The sequence below is a fragment of the Chiloscyllium plagiosum genome, unplaced genomic scaffold, assembly GCF_037043375.1.
Source record: "Chiloscyllium plagiosum isolate Xiang-an unplaced genomic scaffold, Cpla_swu_hap1 HiC_scaffold_8, whole genome shotgun sequence".
Classification (NCBI taxonomy): domain Eukaryota; kingdom Metazoa; phylum Chordata; class Chondrichthyes; order Orectolobiformes; family Hemiscylliidae; genus Chiloscyllium; species Chiloscyllium plagiosum.
Window position 1 is genome coordinate 99139440 of NW_028270146.1, and position 16026 is coordinate 99155465.

General features: G+C 42.5%; 1 protein-coding gene across 1 annotated transcript in view; it reads left to right on the forward strand.

The window, feature by feature from the left end:
- LOC122553857 (cytosolic phospholipase A2 zeta-like) overlaps positions 1 to 16026 on the forward strand; it is a 138464-nt gene that overhangs the window by 100624 nt on the left and 21814 nt on the right. Inside the window, exons 14-17 of the mRNA XM_087990162.1 lie at positions 4272 to 4386; positions 5571 to 5708; positions 6650 to 6757; positions 14765 to 14947. Coding sequence (XP_087846288.1) covers positions 4272 to 4386; positions 5571 to 5708; positions 6650 to 6757; positions 14765 to 14947 — 544 coding nt within the window. The remainder of the gene's footprint in view (positions 1 to 4271; positions 4387 to 5570; positions 5709 to 6649; positions 6758 to 14764; positions 14948 to 16026) is intronic.

The following is a 16026-nucleotide window of genomic DNA, read 5'->3' on the forward strand; positions in this document are numbered from 1 at the left end:
CACCCCCTTTCCAAAAAGAAAATTATTAGGGAGAAAGAAAGGAATAAAAAAAGGAAGGGAAAACATGGGGAAAAATAGAAAATAGAACAAACATTAACCATATTCTTCAGGCTAATCCGTCTATTTTAAAGTGTCCACAAAGATTTTAGCCTTATCCGCCAAGTCAAATGTATAAACTGAGTCCTCGTGGCTGAAACAAAGCACTGCAGGGTATCTCATGGAGTACTGGTTGCCCAGGTCCAACCTATCACATGCAGGCTGCAGAAGCATGAGCAGGAGATCCAGGGCCTCGGGGAGAGGCTGGAGGAGGTGGAGGGTCGAACTAAGGCCTCGGAAGCTGCGATGGAGTCCTCATCCAGTGGGATCCAGCCTCTTTTTAACTTCATCGAAGGGCTTCCTCTTTCGGATTACAGCTGCTGAAAAATCCTGGAAAAACGTGATTTTTGACCCCTTGTACAGCAGCGCCTGCGGACCTTTTCCCAGGGACCTGGAAGCTTCTATGACTTTTTGCTTGTCCTTATATGAGTGGAGGTGCACTAGGACCGGGCAGGGACGCTGCACCGGTCCTGACCTGTGCACTGTAACCCGATATGCCCTTTCAATCTGAAGCCTGCTGGACTCGATGTGAAGGCCCAAAAAATTCGGCAGCCAGTTTTCGGAGAAGCTTCTCACCTTAAGGGAGCCCGACAATTTGGAGATTTATTCTCCAACCTCGATTTTCGAGGTCGGTGATATGGTTTCGCAAGGCCCGCACCTCTCGCTCCAGCACCTGGATCCGACTGGTTGAGGACTCCATCGCAGCTTCCGAGGCCTTAGTTCGACCCTCCACCTCCTCCAGCCTCTCCCCGAGGCCCTGGATCTCCTGCTCATGCTTCTGCAGCCTGGATGTGATAGGTTGGACCTGGGCACGAATCTCCCCATTGATCTCCTCAATCTCAGCCGCAACTTTCAAGGTAAGTCTCTCCATTGCCACAGCCAATTCCTGTGAATCTGTCAGTTCCCCGGGCGGTTCAGGAGAGGCTGCTGCTGCTGCAGACTCTGGCATGGTAGTGCTGCAGGAGAGTGTCCTCCCTGCTGCTGTTTGCTTGCTCCTTTTCCCTTTGGCATCCTTCCCACTCCCAAATATTAACAAATATGTGTTCTGTAAGGTTTTAAACTAATATTTCCACCACATAAGTTGGCCAAGGATGGCAAAAAAACACTGGTATGCCTTGGTTGTTAGGCAGAGCTGTCCACAGCAGTTCTACCGAATCGCTGCCATCTTGCCGAGTCCCCTTTTCCTGCCCTTCTTAAACAGTGGCACCAAGTTTGCCAACCTCCAGTCTTCCAGCACCTCACCTGTGACTATCAATGATACAAATATCTCAGCAAGAGGCCCAGCAATCACTTCTCTAGCTTCCCACAGAGTTCTCGGGTACACCTGATCAGGTCCTGGGGATTTATCCACCTTTAACCGTTTCAAGACATCCAGCACTTCCTCCTCTGTAATCTGGACATTTTGCAAGATGTCACCATCTATTTCCCTACAGTCTATATCTTCCATATCCTTTTCCACAGTAAACACTGATGCAAAATATCCTTTACTGAAATTAAACATCAAATGAGAGTCACTTGACTGTCATACCAGACACCAGGATGCAGCTGATATGAGGCCTGTCTTACTGTGCTTATGTAAGCACAACCAATAAATGTTAGTACACGGGTATTTTTTGGGAAATATTAGTTTGTAGCAGGCATTTCTGAATGAATTGGAATTTCTTGCAGTTGATTTGCTGGTGGATTACACATCACACTTGCCATCTTGAGGACTGGATTAATTAATGTGATATAAACAAGGGGCACCAATCCCAGTTAATAATTTATTATTCATGGATTGTGAGCGTCACTGGCTAGGCTAGGATGTAGTAGGCATCCCTAATTCCCCAGATGGCAATTAAGAGTCAACTGCATTGCAATGGGTCTGGAGTCATGTGTAGGCCAGACCAGGTAAAGGACATTCGTGAGTTGGATAGATTTTTCTGACAAAATTGACAGTGGTCTGTTGGTCATTATTAGAACCGTAATTCCAGATTTTTATTGAATTCAAATTTCAGAATCTGTCTCGGTGGATTGTAACCCAGGTCAAGCATTACCTGCGTCTCTAGATTAATAGTCTAGCAATAATATCACGAGGCCATCACCACCCCATATTCATTATTAGTAGCTGGAGATTCTGATGATTTGTGCTTTTCATTTGGATACAAGATCACACCAAGAATGGTCTTTCTCATATCATCCCAGTGCAGCTTGTATACTAGTGCAAAACATATACCCAAGTCATTCAGAGCCTCTAGCCAATAGAGGTGAATTTGTAACAGAAAAGACAAAACAATCTCAACATCCTAGAAGTGGGATCAGCCTTATCGTAGGGGAGAAAGTGAGGTCTGCAGACGCTGGAGATCAAAGCTGAAACTTTATTGCTGGAACAGCACAGCAGGTCAGGCAGCATCTAGGGAACAGAAGATTCGACGTTTCGGGCACATGCCCTTCTTCTTCCTGAAGAAGGGCATGTGCCCGAAACGTCGAATCTTCTGTTCCCTAGATGCTGCCTGACCTGCTGTGCTGTTCCAGCAATAAAGTTTCAGCTCAGCCTTATCGTAGTCATATACCTCGTTTAGATAAAGGCTAAGGGAAAAAAAGTTAGTGATGAGTAAGCCTGTTTCATACAATTAGTCTTTGAAATCATCTGGATATCATGGATTTCTATCAGTTGTTCTCCTCCATTGATTCTTCCAGTGCACTGAAGGGTATGGAAACCTAGCAATACATGGGGAGCTTGAACTGCAGACTGTCACCTTGTCCAAGCTAAAAAGTTGACTAAATCTTTGCTTTTGTCTGGCCTTAACTATGTTCACCTGATCAGTAATGAAGTTAGCAATTCAGTCATTTTACTTTAAACTTCAGCATAAAAAGCAATTTACAAAGAGAGGATTGCAACCAGATGGGACACCATTAAAAAAATTGTTTTTTGTTGAACCAAAGGAAAAATGACATGACCTTGGACTGTTCTAATCAAGCTGTAGCTAGTGCTATCTTACATAACAATGCTGTGCTTAATCACAAGTAAACTTCAGTGTGTGCTATTCTTAGCAAATGACATTGCATTTATCTATGATCTACATACATGAATAGCTATTAAAATAGACACCTTGTCATAAATATCCAAATTTCCTTATTTCGCTAACTAATTGGCCTTTCGGTCCATTGTATCAGACAGGTGTCAGGGATTGCCACGCCTGTAACAGGAAGATCAGGTTGTTGCAACAGCAGTGGCTGCAGCAATTGTGCTTTACAGTCCCAGGTTGTTCTCTCAGACTTTCCTCCACCGCCTTCATCTTTCTCCCAAGGCCAGATGGAAGAAGACATAATTTATGCTCCATTGTCTTCAAATGTTGTTTGAAAAGAACCCTCAATTGGATGCTCTCCTTTCCTAGTTTACTGCACTTCAATAATTTTGAAATGGTTGATTTTTGCTCTTGTCCATTTTTCCTGCAATTGGCGCTGTCCCAAGTGAACAAGCTACAGTAATAGCGACAAAATTGACACAAAGAAAATTCTTTTTAATTGGGGATCATTGTAGCTAAACCTCCAACAGTCGAGTCAATGTAGGAACTCATGGCAATTAGTTTGGTGTATCACACAGTTCTTGAGAGATTCTCAATAAAGCCCTGTACTCCTACACAAAAGGAGAATGCTTTTTGGAGATGCTCACCCCTTTACCAGTGTTAACGTGTGCGGCTTCAGCACTGAATGCATTCCAATGTGAGACACTTGGCTTGCACATGTGCAGTCAATCAGGCCAGCCAGTGTTGATCTATTCTGCCTGCATCAAAGCAGTTTTTACTGTTCCTGCATTCGGAGGATTATGGTAGTTGAATTTTAATTAGTCTAATCAACTTAAGAGGTCATGACAATCATTTAGGTGTATCACATTCCACATCGGAAAGTGCCAGCAGAACTCCACAAAAACATGCATCACACACAACTTGTATATTTATAGTAGATGATTAACCTCAGGCTCTTGCATGAACAACAGTGTCAATCAAATTGTTGCTATGCGAGCACTCTCCTTTGAGTACAAATATGCCCAAAAGATAATTTGCACTATCAACAGAAATTTTGTTGCCTTTTAACCAAACAAGGCTCTAGTGTTTTAAATAGTGTGTGTATATGTGTGTAAAATACTTTGTTGAAAAGCAGTAAAATACTTAAAGTAATATCTCTGTATTTAGGAGAATAAAACCAAGCTGTCAGACCAGCAGAGAGCTGTAAGGAGGGGACAGAACCCGTTTCCTATCTATGCCAGTCTTAATGTGAGGTCAAACCTCAGCGCTCGAGATTTTGGAGGTACAGATCTTGATGGGGTGTGTTGTGTTGTTACCAAGCCTTTGCAGGGAGGGGTCATCAAAAATTTGCTAATCTATTCCTGTCTCTGGCTGGTTTTTCCCAGGGGTGGACCGGGACTGGTACTGGCAAGCACTTACACTCAACTCAGCAGGTTGAGTTGGATAATGGGTGAACTAATTTCAGTCTGTCACAGAGATTGCAATTTTCCCAGTGATACATGGGTACTATTTGTGGCAGTGCCTTGGGAACTTGGAGGAGATGTCAGTATAGTGGAAGGTCAGAGCTGTTGAAAGTTCAAGGCTTCCTAACCTTTAATGACAGAAAATGACAAATTTATGTCACTGATAGTGCTGAGGATGCAGCAATGGCAGACTGATCGTGCATCTCTTCTGCCCCGCAGTATCCTCCTGCTGCAGCACTCTTAATGCAGGTTCAGTGAAGGCAATGTCTCATGCAAAATCAATCTCTCACCAACTCATGTCCCTAATTTGGTAGTAAACCTCAAAATGTGTTGTTAATTGTCAGGAAGTTTGAACAGGGAGGCTTGCTACTGCTGATAACTGCATCTGGACATAGAAATGGCCCAGACAACTGAAAATTATCTCCATTCAGAATGTCTGCTCTGTCACTCAACAGATGCTCTCAAATAGAGAGCAGGTCAGTTTGGAGTTTGTAAACTGGGTGGGATTTTTCATTTGGAGAGACTACCTGTTATTTTGGTAGGGGAATTCAGTTCTTACCTCAATACCTGTCCTTTTGTGGGAGCTGGCAACTGTTGCATTGCACACTTCAAACTTTTTTATGTGGGTGAATTATGCCTCAATTCACCTGCCTATCCCACCATACCATCAGAAGGGTATCCTGACAGCATTTTAAAAATATGGAGAAAATGCCAGTACCATTTCTTCAATCGACATCATAAGTGACTGGTTCATACACTTGTTGCTGTAACTCTGCAATTAACATCTAGAAGAAGGTGAGGTGGAAATTGTGCTATTCCTAAATGTTCATGCACATGTCTAGTCCTGCTGAGAAAGTGGCCATTGCCATTTCACAAGTTAAGTATCTTGGGGCTGCAGACTGTGTGAAAATTGTCTTTTATTTTCATATGGATGCAATTGTGTGTACTGAGTCTACTGTGGAGACCACAGCCAACAAGAAGCAAAATCTTCTGTCTTTTGCAGAGTGGTTTGAGTGCACTCCTTATGAAGCTGGACTTCCAAAATATGGAGCTTACATCCCCATTCAGCATTTTGGAAGCAAATTCTTCATGGGATACCTGATAAAGAAATGTCCAGAAATGAGAATCAGCTTCTTGGAAGGTACAGTTAACAATCAAATAAGAAATCTAAAAGTCTCATTGCATAGAAATTTAGAAGTTAAACTTGGAGTCATGGCTTCTGTGAAGAAGTATGTATTATAGTTTGTTAAGAAAGAACAGTCTTTCTTATTAACAGTCTTATTAAAAGTCTTTCTTTTAATAGCCTGTGGTGTCAAATACCATTTTCTTTCTTCTGTTAATTCCAAAGATTCCTCCTCTTAACATATTTTTAAATTCCCAATGGGTTTAGTCATCGTCCTTTCTTGTAAAAATAAAATAACTAAAGTCTGGCATTCTCTAATATCCATTATTGTGCATCTATCTTTGACAGACCCAAACTTACCACAGAATATTGGTTTGATATGGGGAAGTGATATGTAATATAGTTTTGTATTTGTGTAATGTTGATTAGATTCGTGAATGCATTGGATTAGTTATCTTAGGCAAGATTAGGGGGTCATAAAATTGGAATTGACACCCCAAAATGGGCTAGGGTTTGGGCTTTGTGGAGCAATACGTTTCATGTTCTCTTTCCTGAACCATATCCAGTGCCCAGACTGAGAATGTGAAGTTTGTTCTGACATACAGGCAATCTCTTCCATTAAGAATATTTACTTGACTAATTTCCTGAAGGGTTCAGTATACTTTGTACTTTGAACCCGAGAAGATTGGAATAGATAGACCATGGGTGGGAGGGCTTCTGCTTTTGTACCTCTGTGGAGGTGACTCAGCATCCTGGGAAGGAGGAGTGGGTGATGATTCTAGGGTGAAGAACGTGATTGTGCACTACTGGCAGGAATTTGGTATAGCCTTGGGGTGCCCCCTCAGTGTGGGTGGGGATCCCTTTACTCTCCGGTGGGGGTAAAGGATCTAAGAAGTTAGAATAAGAAATACTCTGAAAATGACTGTTGTCCTCATCCTCCTCCTCCTCCTCCTCTGCAGGCCAGTGGGGTAGTGCTTTTGCAGCCAACCTGGAGGAGATCCTGAGGGAGATGATAGGCACCTCCAACATGTGGATGCAGAACTTACAGAATGCTATCAAGATAACAGGTATTAATCTATCTTTTTTTTGTTTTAGAACGGCTAGTAATTTCCATTCTCGCCCTGCTATTTGTGCAAAGCCACTGACCAAGATCTAGGACATCTTTCTTTGAGAGCTACAGGGAGGCTTATAAATCATGAAACTTATGATTGAATGGGAAACCTTTGTCTTTTTCTCCTTGACACTTGGGTAGTGCCGTGGAAATCAAGCCCTACTATTCCCGGAATTGAGATGAATGTTAAGATTAAACGAAACTACTACAAATCCCTATTTGCCTCATTGACTGCTACCCAGGATAAAAGCAAATTATACCAGATTCTTTAAGTAGTAATTAAAGATTAACTTTTTTTTTGTAACATACTTAACTTGAACAAGAATAGGATTTCTAATATAAAAATCACAGAACACCAGGTTATAGTCCAACACGTTTAATTGGAAGCACACTAGCTTTCGGAGCGATGCTCCTTCAGGTGATAGTCATCTGATGAAGGAGCAGTGCTCTGAAAGCTAGTGTGCTTCCAATTAAACCTGTTGGACTATAACCTGGTGTTGTGATTTTTAACTTTGTACACCCCAGTCCAACACCGGCATCTCCAAATCAGGATTTCTAATATTTAACTTTACCCCCAAATTCCGAGACAGACTGAAAAGAAAAAGGCATAAAACATAATTTTTTTTGAGGAGAAAAGTCAGGAGAACACAGCTGTTTCGCATCAGTCCAAAATACAATCCTTTTAATTCATCAGAGATGCTTTGGTGTTATTTGCACCGCCATAATCCGCCTGTTGTTCACTAGTTTCGTGTTTGGACCCAGGTTTTTCTTTTCTCAGTAAGCTTCAGATTCTTCCTTTCAGCAACTCTGAATATAGTTTTTCTCTGCTTTTCCAATACAGTTAGAGAGGCACTTTCTTTAAGAACAAAGGGAGGAGAGAGAGAGAGATGCCGAAATTATAACTTGCTGGGGCCTGTGTTGTCTTCTGTTAAACTGTGTTAAACTGCAGCTTGGCTAATCAGAAGCTTATTGTAATGCTGAGCTCTCCTGAACTCATAACAAATAGTTGCATTTGAAAAACAATTCAAAAGACTGCCTGAGCAGAGTTCCTCTGAACATAAACAGGTGCTGCTGCTTTGTCTGAACACAGTATTCCCAAAATTAACATTGTTGCATAGGCATCAGTTAGCTCCACTTGTTTTTCCAAAGCTGCAAATTCCTGTTATTTCCTCCTCTTTTAAAGCAGTGTCCATTTTTTTTTTCTCATTTTCAGTCTATATTCCAAAAAATAAAAAGTTGTTGTCTCTTACGTTCATCCTGATGAGTCTCTTCCAGAAGCCCTACAGCATCTCAGGGTGCCAATCTTCAGCTAATTCAATTCACTCCACATGATATCAAAAAATGACTGGAGACATTGGATACTGCAAAGGCTATAGGCCCTGACAACATTCCAAATAGTGGTGAAGAAATGTACTCCTGAGCTTAACAGGATAATCCAACCCAGTCAATTATCGTCCCATTCGTCTACCTGCAAACATTAGTAAAGTGATGGAAGGTGTAAATAGCTGTACTATCAAGCAGCGCCTGCTTACCAACACCCAGTACATATTCCTCCAGGACCACTCAACTTCTGACTTCATTACAATGTTGGTTCAAGCATGAACAAAAGAGCTTAATTACAGAGTTGAGGTGAGTATGAATCCCCTTGACATCAAGGTCGCATTTAACCAAGGAGTCCTAACAAAAGTGGATATCAATGGATATCAAAGGCAAACTTTCCACTGGTTGGATTCATACCTGGCACATAGGAAGGTGATTGTGGTTGTTCAAGATTAGTCATCTCTGCTCCAGGACACCCCTGCAGGAGCTCCTTGTAGAGTATATAAAACAGTACAGGCCCTACGGCCTTCAATGTTGTACCAACCTTTTATCTTTACACTCAGAGCAAACTAAGCTACACACCATTCGTTTTACTGTCATCCATGTGCCTATCCAAGTGTCACTTAAATGTTACTAACATATCTGACTCTACTACCACCATCGGCCGTACATTCCATGCACCTAACACCCTCTGTGTAAAGAACTGACCTCTGACAACTTCCCTAAACCTTACTCCAATCACCTTAAAATTATGCCCCTTCGTGATAGCCATTTCTGCCTTGGGAAAACGTCTCTGGCTATCCACCCTATCTATGCTTCTCATCACCATCTTGTACACCTTGATCAAGTGTACATTCTCATTCCTCCTTTGCTGCAATGAGAAAAGACCAAGCTCCCTCAACCTTTCTTTATACGACGTGGCCTCCAGTCCAGGCAGCATCCTGGTAAATCGCCTCTGCACCCTCTCTAAAGCTTCCAAATCCTTCATAAATGAGGCAACCAGAACTGTACACAATACTCCAACTGTCATCTAACCAGGGCTGTATAGAGCTGCAGCATAAACGTACAGCTCTTAAACTCAATCCCCCTGCTGATGAAAGCTAACACATCTTACATCTTAACAACCCTATCAACTTGGGTGGAAACTTTAAGGGATCGATGGATGTTGACCCCAAGATCCCTCTGTTCCTCCACACTGCCAAGAAACCTGCCTTTAATCCTGTAATCTGCATCCAAAATGAATCACTTCACTCTTCTTTGTGTAGAACTCAATCTGCCACTTCTCAGCCGAGTTCTGCATCTTGTCAATATCCCCTTGCAACATACAACAGCCCTCCACACTATCCACAACTCCACCAACCTTCGTGTCATCAACAAATATACTAATGCATCCTTCTACTTCCTCATCTAAGTAATTTATAAAAATCACAAAGTGCAGAGGTCCCAGTGTCCCTATGAAACACCACTGGTCATGGTGAATATTTTCCATTTACCACCACCCTCTGTCTTCCATGGGCCAGCCAATTCTGTATCCAAACTGACAGATTTCCCTGTAACCATGCCTCCTTACTTTGTCAATAAGTCTACCATGGGGAACCTGCCTAGCTAAAATCCCTATACACCACATCCACTGCTCTACCTTCATCAGTATTTTGTCACATCCTCAAAGAATTCAATAAGGCTTGTGAGACATTATTTTCCCCTCACAAAGCCATGCTGACTGTCTCAAATCAAACTGTGCTTTTCCAAATAATCATAAATCCTGTTTCACAGAATCCTCTCCAACAATTTGCTCACCATTGATGTAAGACTGGTCTGTAATTCTCAGGGTTATCCCTGTTGCCTTTCTTGAATAAGGAAATAACATTTGCCACCATCCAATCATCTGGTACTACTTCAGTGGACAGTGAGGATGCAAAGATCATCGCCAAAGGCTCAGCCCTTGTTTCCCATAGTAACCTTGGGTATATCCTATCGAGATCAAGAAACCTATCTATTTCCATGTTTTTCAAAATTTTCAGCACATCCACCTCCTTAACATCAACCTGTTTGAGCAAATCAGTCCATTTCATGCTGTCCTCACAAACGACAAGGTCGCTCTCACTACTGAATACTGAAGCAAAGTATTCATTAAGGATCTCCCCTACATCCTCCGACTCCAGGCACAATTCCCTCCACTATCCCTGATAGGCCCTATCCTCACTCTAGCCATCCTCTTGTTCCTCACGTAAGTGTAGAACACCTTAAGGTTTTCCTTAATCCTACCCGCCAAGGCGTTTTCATGCCTCCTTCTAGCTCTTCAATTCTTCAGTTCCTCCCTGGCCACCTTGTAACCCTCTAGAGCCCTGTCTGATCCTTGCTTCCTCAACCTTAAGTAAGCTTCCTTCTTCCTGTTGACTAAATGTTCTACATCTCATCATCCAAGGTTCCTTTACCCGACCATCCCTTCCTTGCTTCAGTGGGACAAACTTATCCAACACTTGCAGCAAATGCTCCCTAAACAACCTCTGCACTTCTGCTGTGCAATACTCTGAGAATATCCCTTCCCAATTTATGCTACACGGTTCCTGCCTAATAGCATTGTAATTCCCCTTTCTCCAATTAAATACTTTCCTATACCATCTAATCCTCTCCCTCTCCATGACTATAGTAAAGGTAAGGGAGTTGTGAACACTATCACCAAAATGCACTCCCATCGAGAGATCTGACACTCCCAGTAAAGTGACTGCTCCCTTTCTGTAGGTGCAACATTATCCCTGATTAGCAATGCTACTCTCTCACCTCTTTTCCCCCACTCTCTATTCCTTTTGAAACATCTAAACCCTGGAACATCCAACAATTATTCCAGCCCCTGTGATATCCAAGTCTCCGTAATGGCCACAACATTGTAGCTCTACGTACTGATCCATGCTCTAAGCTGATCACCCTTATTCCTGACACTTGCGTTAAAATAAACACACTTCATCCCATTACACTGACTGCAACTTTGCCCTATCAATTGTCTATCCTTCCTCACAGACTCTCTGCATGCTGTAAATGCCTGTTTACCAGTTACCCCATCCTTTGATCCATCGCTCCAATTCCCATCACCTTACCAAACTAGTTTAAACCCTTCCGAAGAGCTCTAACAAACCTTCCACCCAGGATATTGGTGCCTCTTCAGTTCAGGTGCAACCCGTATCCTCCTTCCAACCATCTTCAGTTGCTTTGATCTTTCCTCTAATGTAAATTCAGAAGAGGGGTTGTTTGCTGATGAGTAGCATTCACATCTCCTCAGACACTGAAGCAGTCCATGTTCAAATGTAGCAAGACATGTTGTGCAAGTTTAGGCTGACAAGTGGCAGGTAACATTCGCAGCACACAGATACGAAGCAACAAACACTTTCAAAAATCAAGAATCTAACTAGTGCCCCTTTACATTCATTGGTATTGCCATTATTAAATCCCCCATGATCAACGTTCTGGGACCAGAAACCGAATGGGGCTACCTATATAAATACTGTGGCTACAAGCACAGATCAGAGGCTAGGAAACACATATCTCACTACCTCATTCCCCACAGCCTGTCCACCATCTGTATGGCACAAGTCAGGAGTGTGATTGAATATTCCCCACTTGTCTGAATGAATGCAGCTCCAAGAACACTCAAGAAACTTGAGATCAACCAGGACAAGCAACCTGTTTGATTGGCAACACATCCACAAACATTCAGGCTGTTCACCATCGACACTCAGAAACAGCAGTGCGTGCTATCTACAAGATGCACTGCCAAAATTCACAAAAGATCCTTTAGACCACTCCTTTCAAACGTATGACAACCACTGTTTAGAAGGAAAAGGGCACCAGTCGCAAAGGAACACCACCACCTTCTCAAGGGCAGCTGAGAAAAGCAATATGCAATAGTTTGACCAGGGACCCATATAACCCATGAGTGAATTGTAAAGATTCATCCCCAGCTGACTTCAGCTCCCTTAAATTTAATAAGCTCAGACTTCAGCATTTACGGTGAACAGCTGGTTGAGACATTCACACTTGGCAGGATCACCTAAGGCACCATCAGGTCCTGTTCACATAAAGTCATAGAAATCTGTAGCACTTCCATGGGCCATTTGGCCCTGCGAGGTTTCAGTGGTCAAAAACTATTTACTCTAATCCAATTTCCAGCACTTGGCCCATAGTCTTGAATTCCTTGGCATTGCAAGTGCACATCTAAATACTACTTATAGTATGAGGGTTTCTGTCTTTCCCACCCTAACAGGCAATGAGTTTCAGATTCCTACCACCAGGTGAAAAAGCTTTTCCTCACATTTACTCTAAACCTTCTGCCTCTTGTCTTCAATCTTTGTCCCCGGTCATTGATCCCTCCATCAAGGGGAAAGGTTTCTTCCTGTCTCTCTTATCTATGTCCCTCAATTTTTTATATCTCACTCATATTCCCTCTCTGTCTCCTCTGTCTAAGGAAAACAAACCCAGTCTATTCAGTCTCTTTTCGCAACTAAAACTCTCCAGCACAGGCAGCATCCTGGTAAATCTTCTTTGCCCTTTCCAGTGCTGTCACATTCTTCCTAAAATGTGGATTCCAGAACTGCACACAACATTCTTGCTGTGGTCTAAACAATACTTTATACATTACCTCCCCGCTCAAAAATCTCTGCCTCAGCTAATAAAGGCAGGTATCTTGTACACCTTCATAACCACTTTATCTACCTCTCCCCCACTATCTTCAAGGACTGGTGGCCGTGTTCACCAAGGATTCCCAGGACTTTCCATTCATCATGTAATCCCTCACCTTGATTTTCCTGGCAAGTAGATCACTGCACACTCATGTAGATTGAATTCCTCAGCTAATTCTCCTCAGCTAAAACTGCTCATTATTCCAGGAGTTTTCTAGAATGCAAATAGGGCTTATCTGACACATTGCAACGTCTTCTATTCTGCCCCCTCTGCCCTCACCTCCAACAAATAGATAATTAGTTGAAGAGGAGAAATTTGGAGGGCAGTGGGAGAATTGCTGCTGCAGGAACATGCCAGGCTGAATGGCCTGTGCACTGTACCCAATTCAGGAGTCTAAACATTCTGTGATAAGTGCAGGAACGTTTAAAATTCCTTCATTATTCAGTTACTTGTTCTCCAGAGCATTAACCTAGGCCAGTTACAATATCCACTACACCAAAGCCCTAGATCTGAAGCCAGTTTTTTCTCTCCCATCATGGTCATGTCCTTTGTAGCGTCCTTGTCCATCTGCTATCCCCTCAACTTTATTTCCGCTAAACTGCTAACCAGTGAACTCGCCTACTAGCTCCGTCTTCCTTAGTGAATGTTACCAGGTCATTGTTCCCCCCTCCCGCCCCCAACTTCAGATCTGCTGTCATTACATACTGTCTCAAAAAAATCCATCTTTGATTCCAGTATCGTTGCAAAGTATCTTTGTCTCTAGAATCCTTGAACATGTCACCTCACAAATGCATGCTCATCTTTTCTCCACTCTGTGACTGTAACAAGGATAAATTTCCTCCTTCCTCGTCTCAATCTGTTAGCAATCTTTGACATAGTTGACCACACCATTGTTCTCCAAGGTGTCCCTACCATTATCCAGCTAATCCATTCTTATCTAAACATTGAATTTCACATCCAATGACTTTTTCTGCTGCTATTGCATTAGCTCTGTTCACAGAAGTATCCCTGGTTTCTTCTTAATTTCTTTTTTCCCAAGTTCAAACCTTCATATTCTTTTTGATCCTGAGTTGATGGTCCAACACCAAGATTACATCCATCCATCTCTGTAACATCCTTTGTCTCTATACCTGCCTCAGCTCCTCTGTTTCTCAGCCTATCATCATGCCTTTGAGAATAGTAAAGTTTAGAAATAACAACCTATACAGCACAGTTCCCACTTTATAAACTTCAGTTCAGCCAGAACTCTGCTGCATATATTTTTATTGGTTCACCTATTTCTGCTGTCTTCACTGAATTGGTTCCCGGTCCAGTAAAACTTCATTTTTAAAATTCTTCATCCTTGTCTTCAAATCCCTTCATAGCCTGGCCCATTCCTATTGGTCTAATATATTCCAGGCGGACAACTCTCCCAAGATCTGTGCATTATTCCAGCTTGAACCTCTTGATCAGCTTTGATTTTCATTATTCTGCTAATTGATAGCTGTGACTTCAACTGACTGGGCTCTCACATCTGGAATTCCCTCCCTAAAAGACACTCCCTGAGACCTACCTCTTTGACTAAACTCTTGGTGTGACTACTTGTCCTTTTATGTCCTGATCTGTCTGTGTTAAATTTTGTTTGTGAAGTGCTTTAGGACATTTCATTGCATTAATGTAAGTGCAAGTTGTTATTGTCTTACCAGATAGCACAGTTATAACCATGCCTGTTTATAAATGCAGATCTCGTTATGGCTAGGAATGAACAGTGAAAATATATTGAGGCTCATAAATAATAAAACACTGCTTGTATGGTCTTTAAACATCACCCTTTGGTTCAAGGTGCCTAACAAGCTTTTACTTGTTTTGTACAAAGTATTAATTCTGTTGTCTTGCATATTATGGTTGTATCCGTTCAAGTGTTTGATATCACTAAGCTTCACACCCTCTCCTGATCTGAAAGTGATATGTAAACATGTTTTTGATACAGATAATCGTCAAACAAGAATAAATCAACCTGCAACGCGGACAATCATTCCATCAGGCCTGTTAGACACTATGGTAAAGAATTTATTTGTGTCACGCCTGACTGGGTCAGAGATCTGCAACTTCCTAAATGGCCTCTTTCTGCATCAGCTGTATGAGCAGAACCACTACTTCATGCGTGGACGAAGTATGTTTTCCGTCTGTAATGCCGAAATGTTGTGGTAATGCTGCAGTATTGACATATGCTAACTGGGTGATGCCACTAATTATTCAAATCACATTTACCATGGCATGACCCATAACAAAACTATGCTGTCTATCCCTGATTAATCTGTCGCTTCTATGCTCTGATTGGAACAATTAGTCCAGCACCAAGGTCAGACTCACTAGCTTATAATTATTTGGTCTACCCTTCCCACATTTTTTTTGAATAACGGTACAACATTTATTCCCTATTTACTTCCTGACTTCCTTTAACAACCTTGGACATAATTCAAACCGAAAGAACCGGGGATGCTGTAGATCAGAAGCAGAAACAGCAATTGCTGACAAAGCTCAGTAAGTCTAGCCGCATTTGTGAAGAGAAATCGGAGATAATGTTTCCGGTCTGGTGATCCTTCCTTAGAACTTCCTGAGATGCTGCCAGATTTCATAGAGATGTATAGTACAGAAACCGAACTTTCTGACCAACTCATCAATGCCGACTAGATTGGGTTGGGATATCTAGTCCCACCTGCCAGCACCTGGCCCATATCCCTCCAAACCCTTCCTATTCATATACCCATCCAAATGCCTTTTAAATACTGCAATTGTACCAGCCTCTGCCACTTTCTCTGGCAGCTCATTCCATACATGTATCACCCTCTTGTGGGCGGCACGGTGGCCCAGTGGTTAGCACTGCTGCCTCACAGCGCCTGTAGACCCGGGTTCAATTCCCGACTCAGGCGACTGACTGTGTGGAGTTTGCACGTTCTCCCCGTGTCTGCGTGGGTTTCCTCCGGGTGCTCCGGTTTCCTCCCACAGTCCAAAGATGTGCGGGTCAGGTGAATTGGCCATGCTAAATTGCCCGTAGTGTTAGGTTTAAGGGGTAAATGTAGGGGTATGGGTGGGTTGCGCTTCGGCGGGTCGGTGTGGACTTGTTGGACCGAAGGGCCTGTTTCCACACTGTAAGTAATCTAATCTAATCTAATCTAAAAGGTTGCCCCATAGGTCCCTTTTATATCTTTCCCCCTCACCCTAAACTTATGCCTTCTATTTACCCTATCC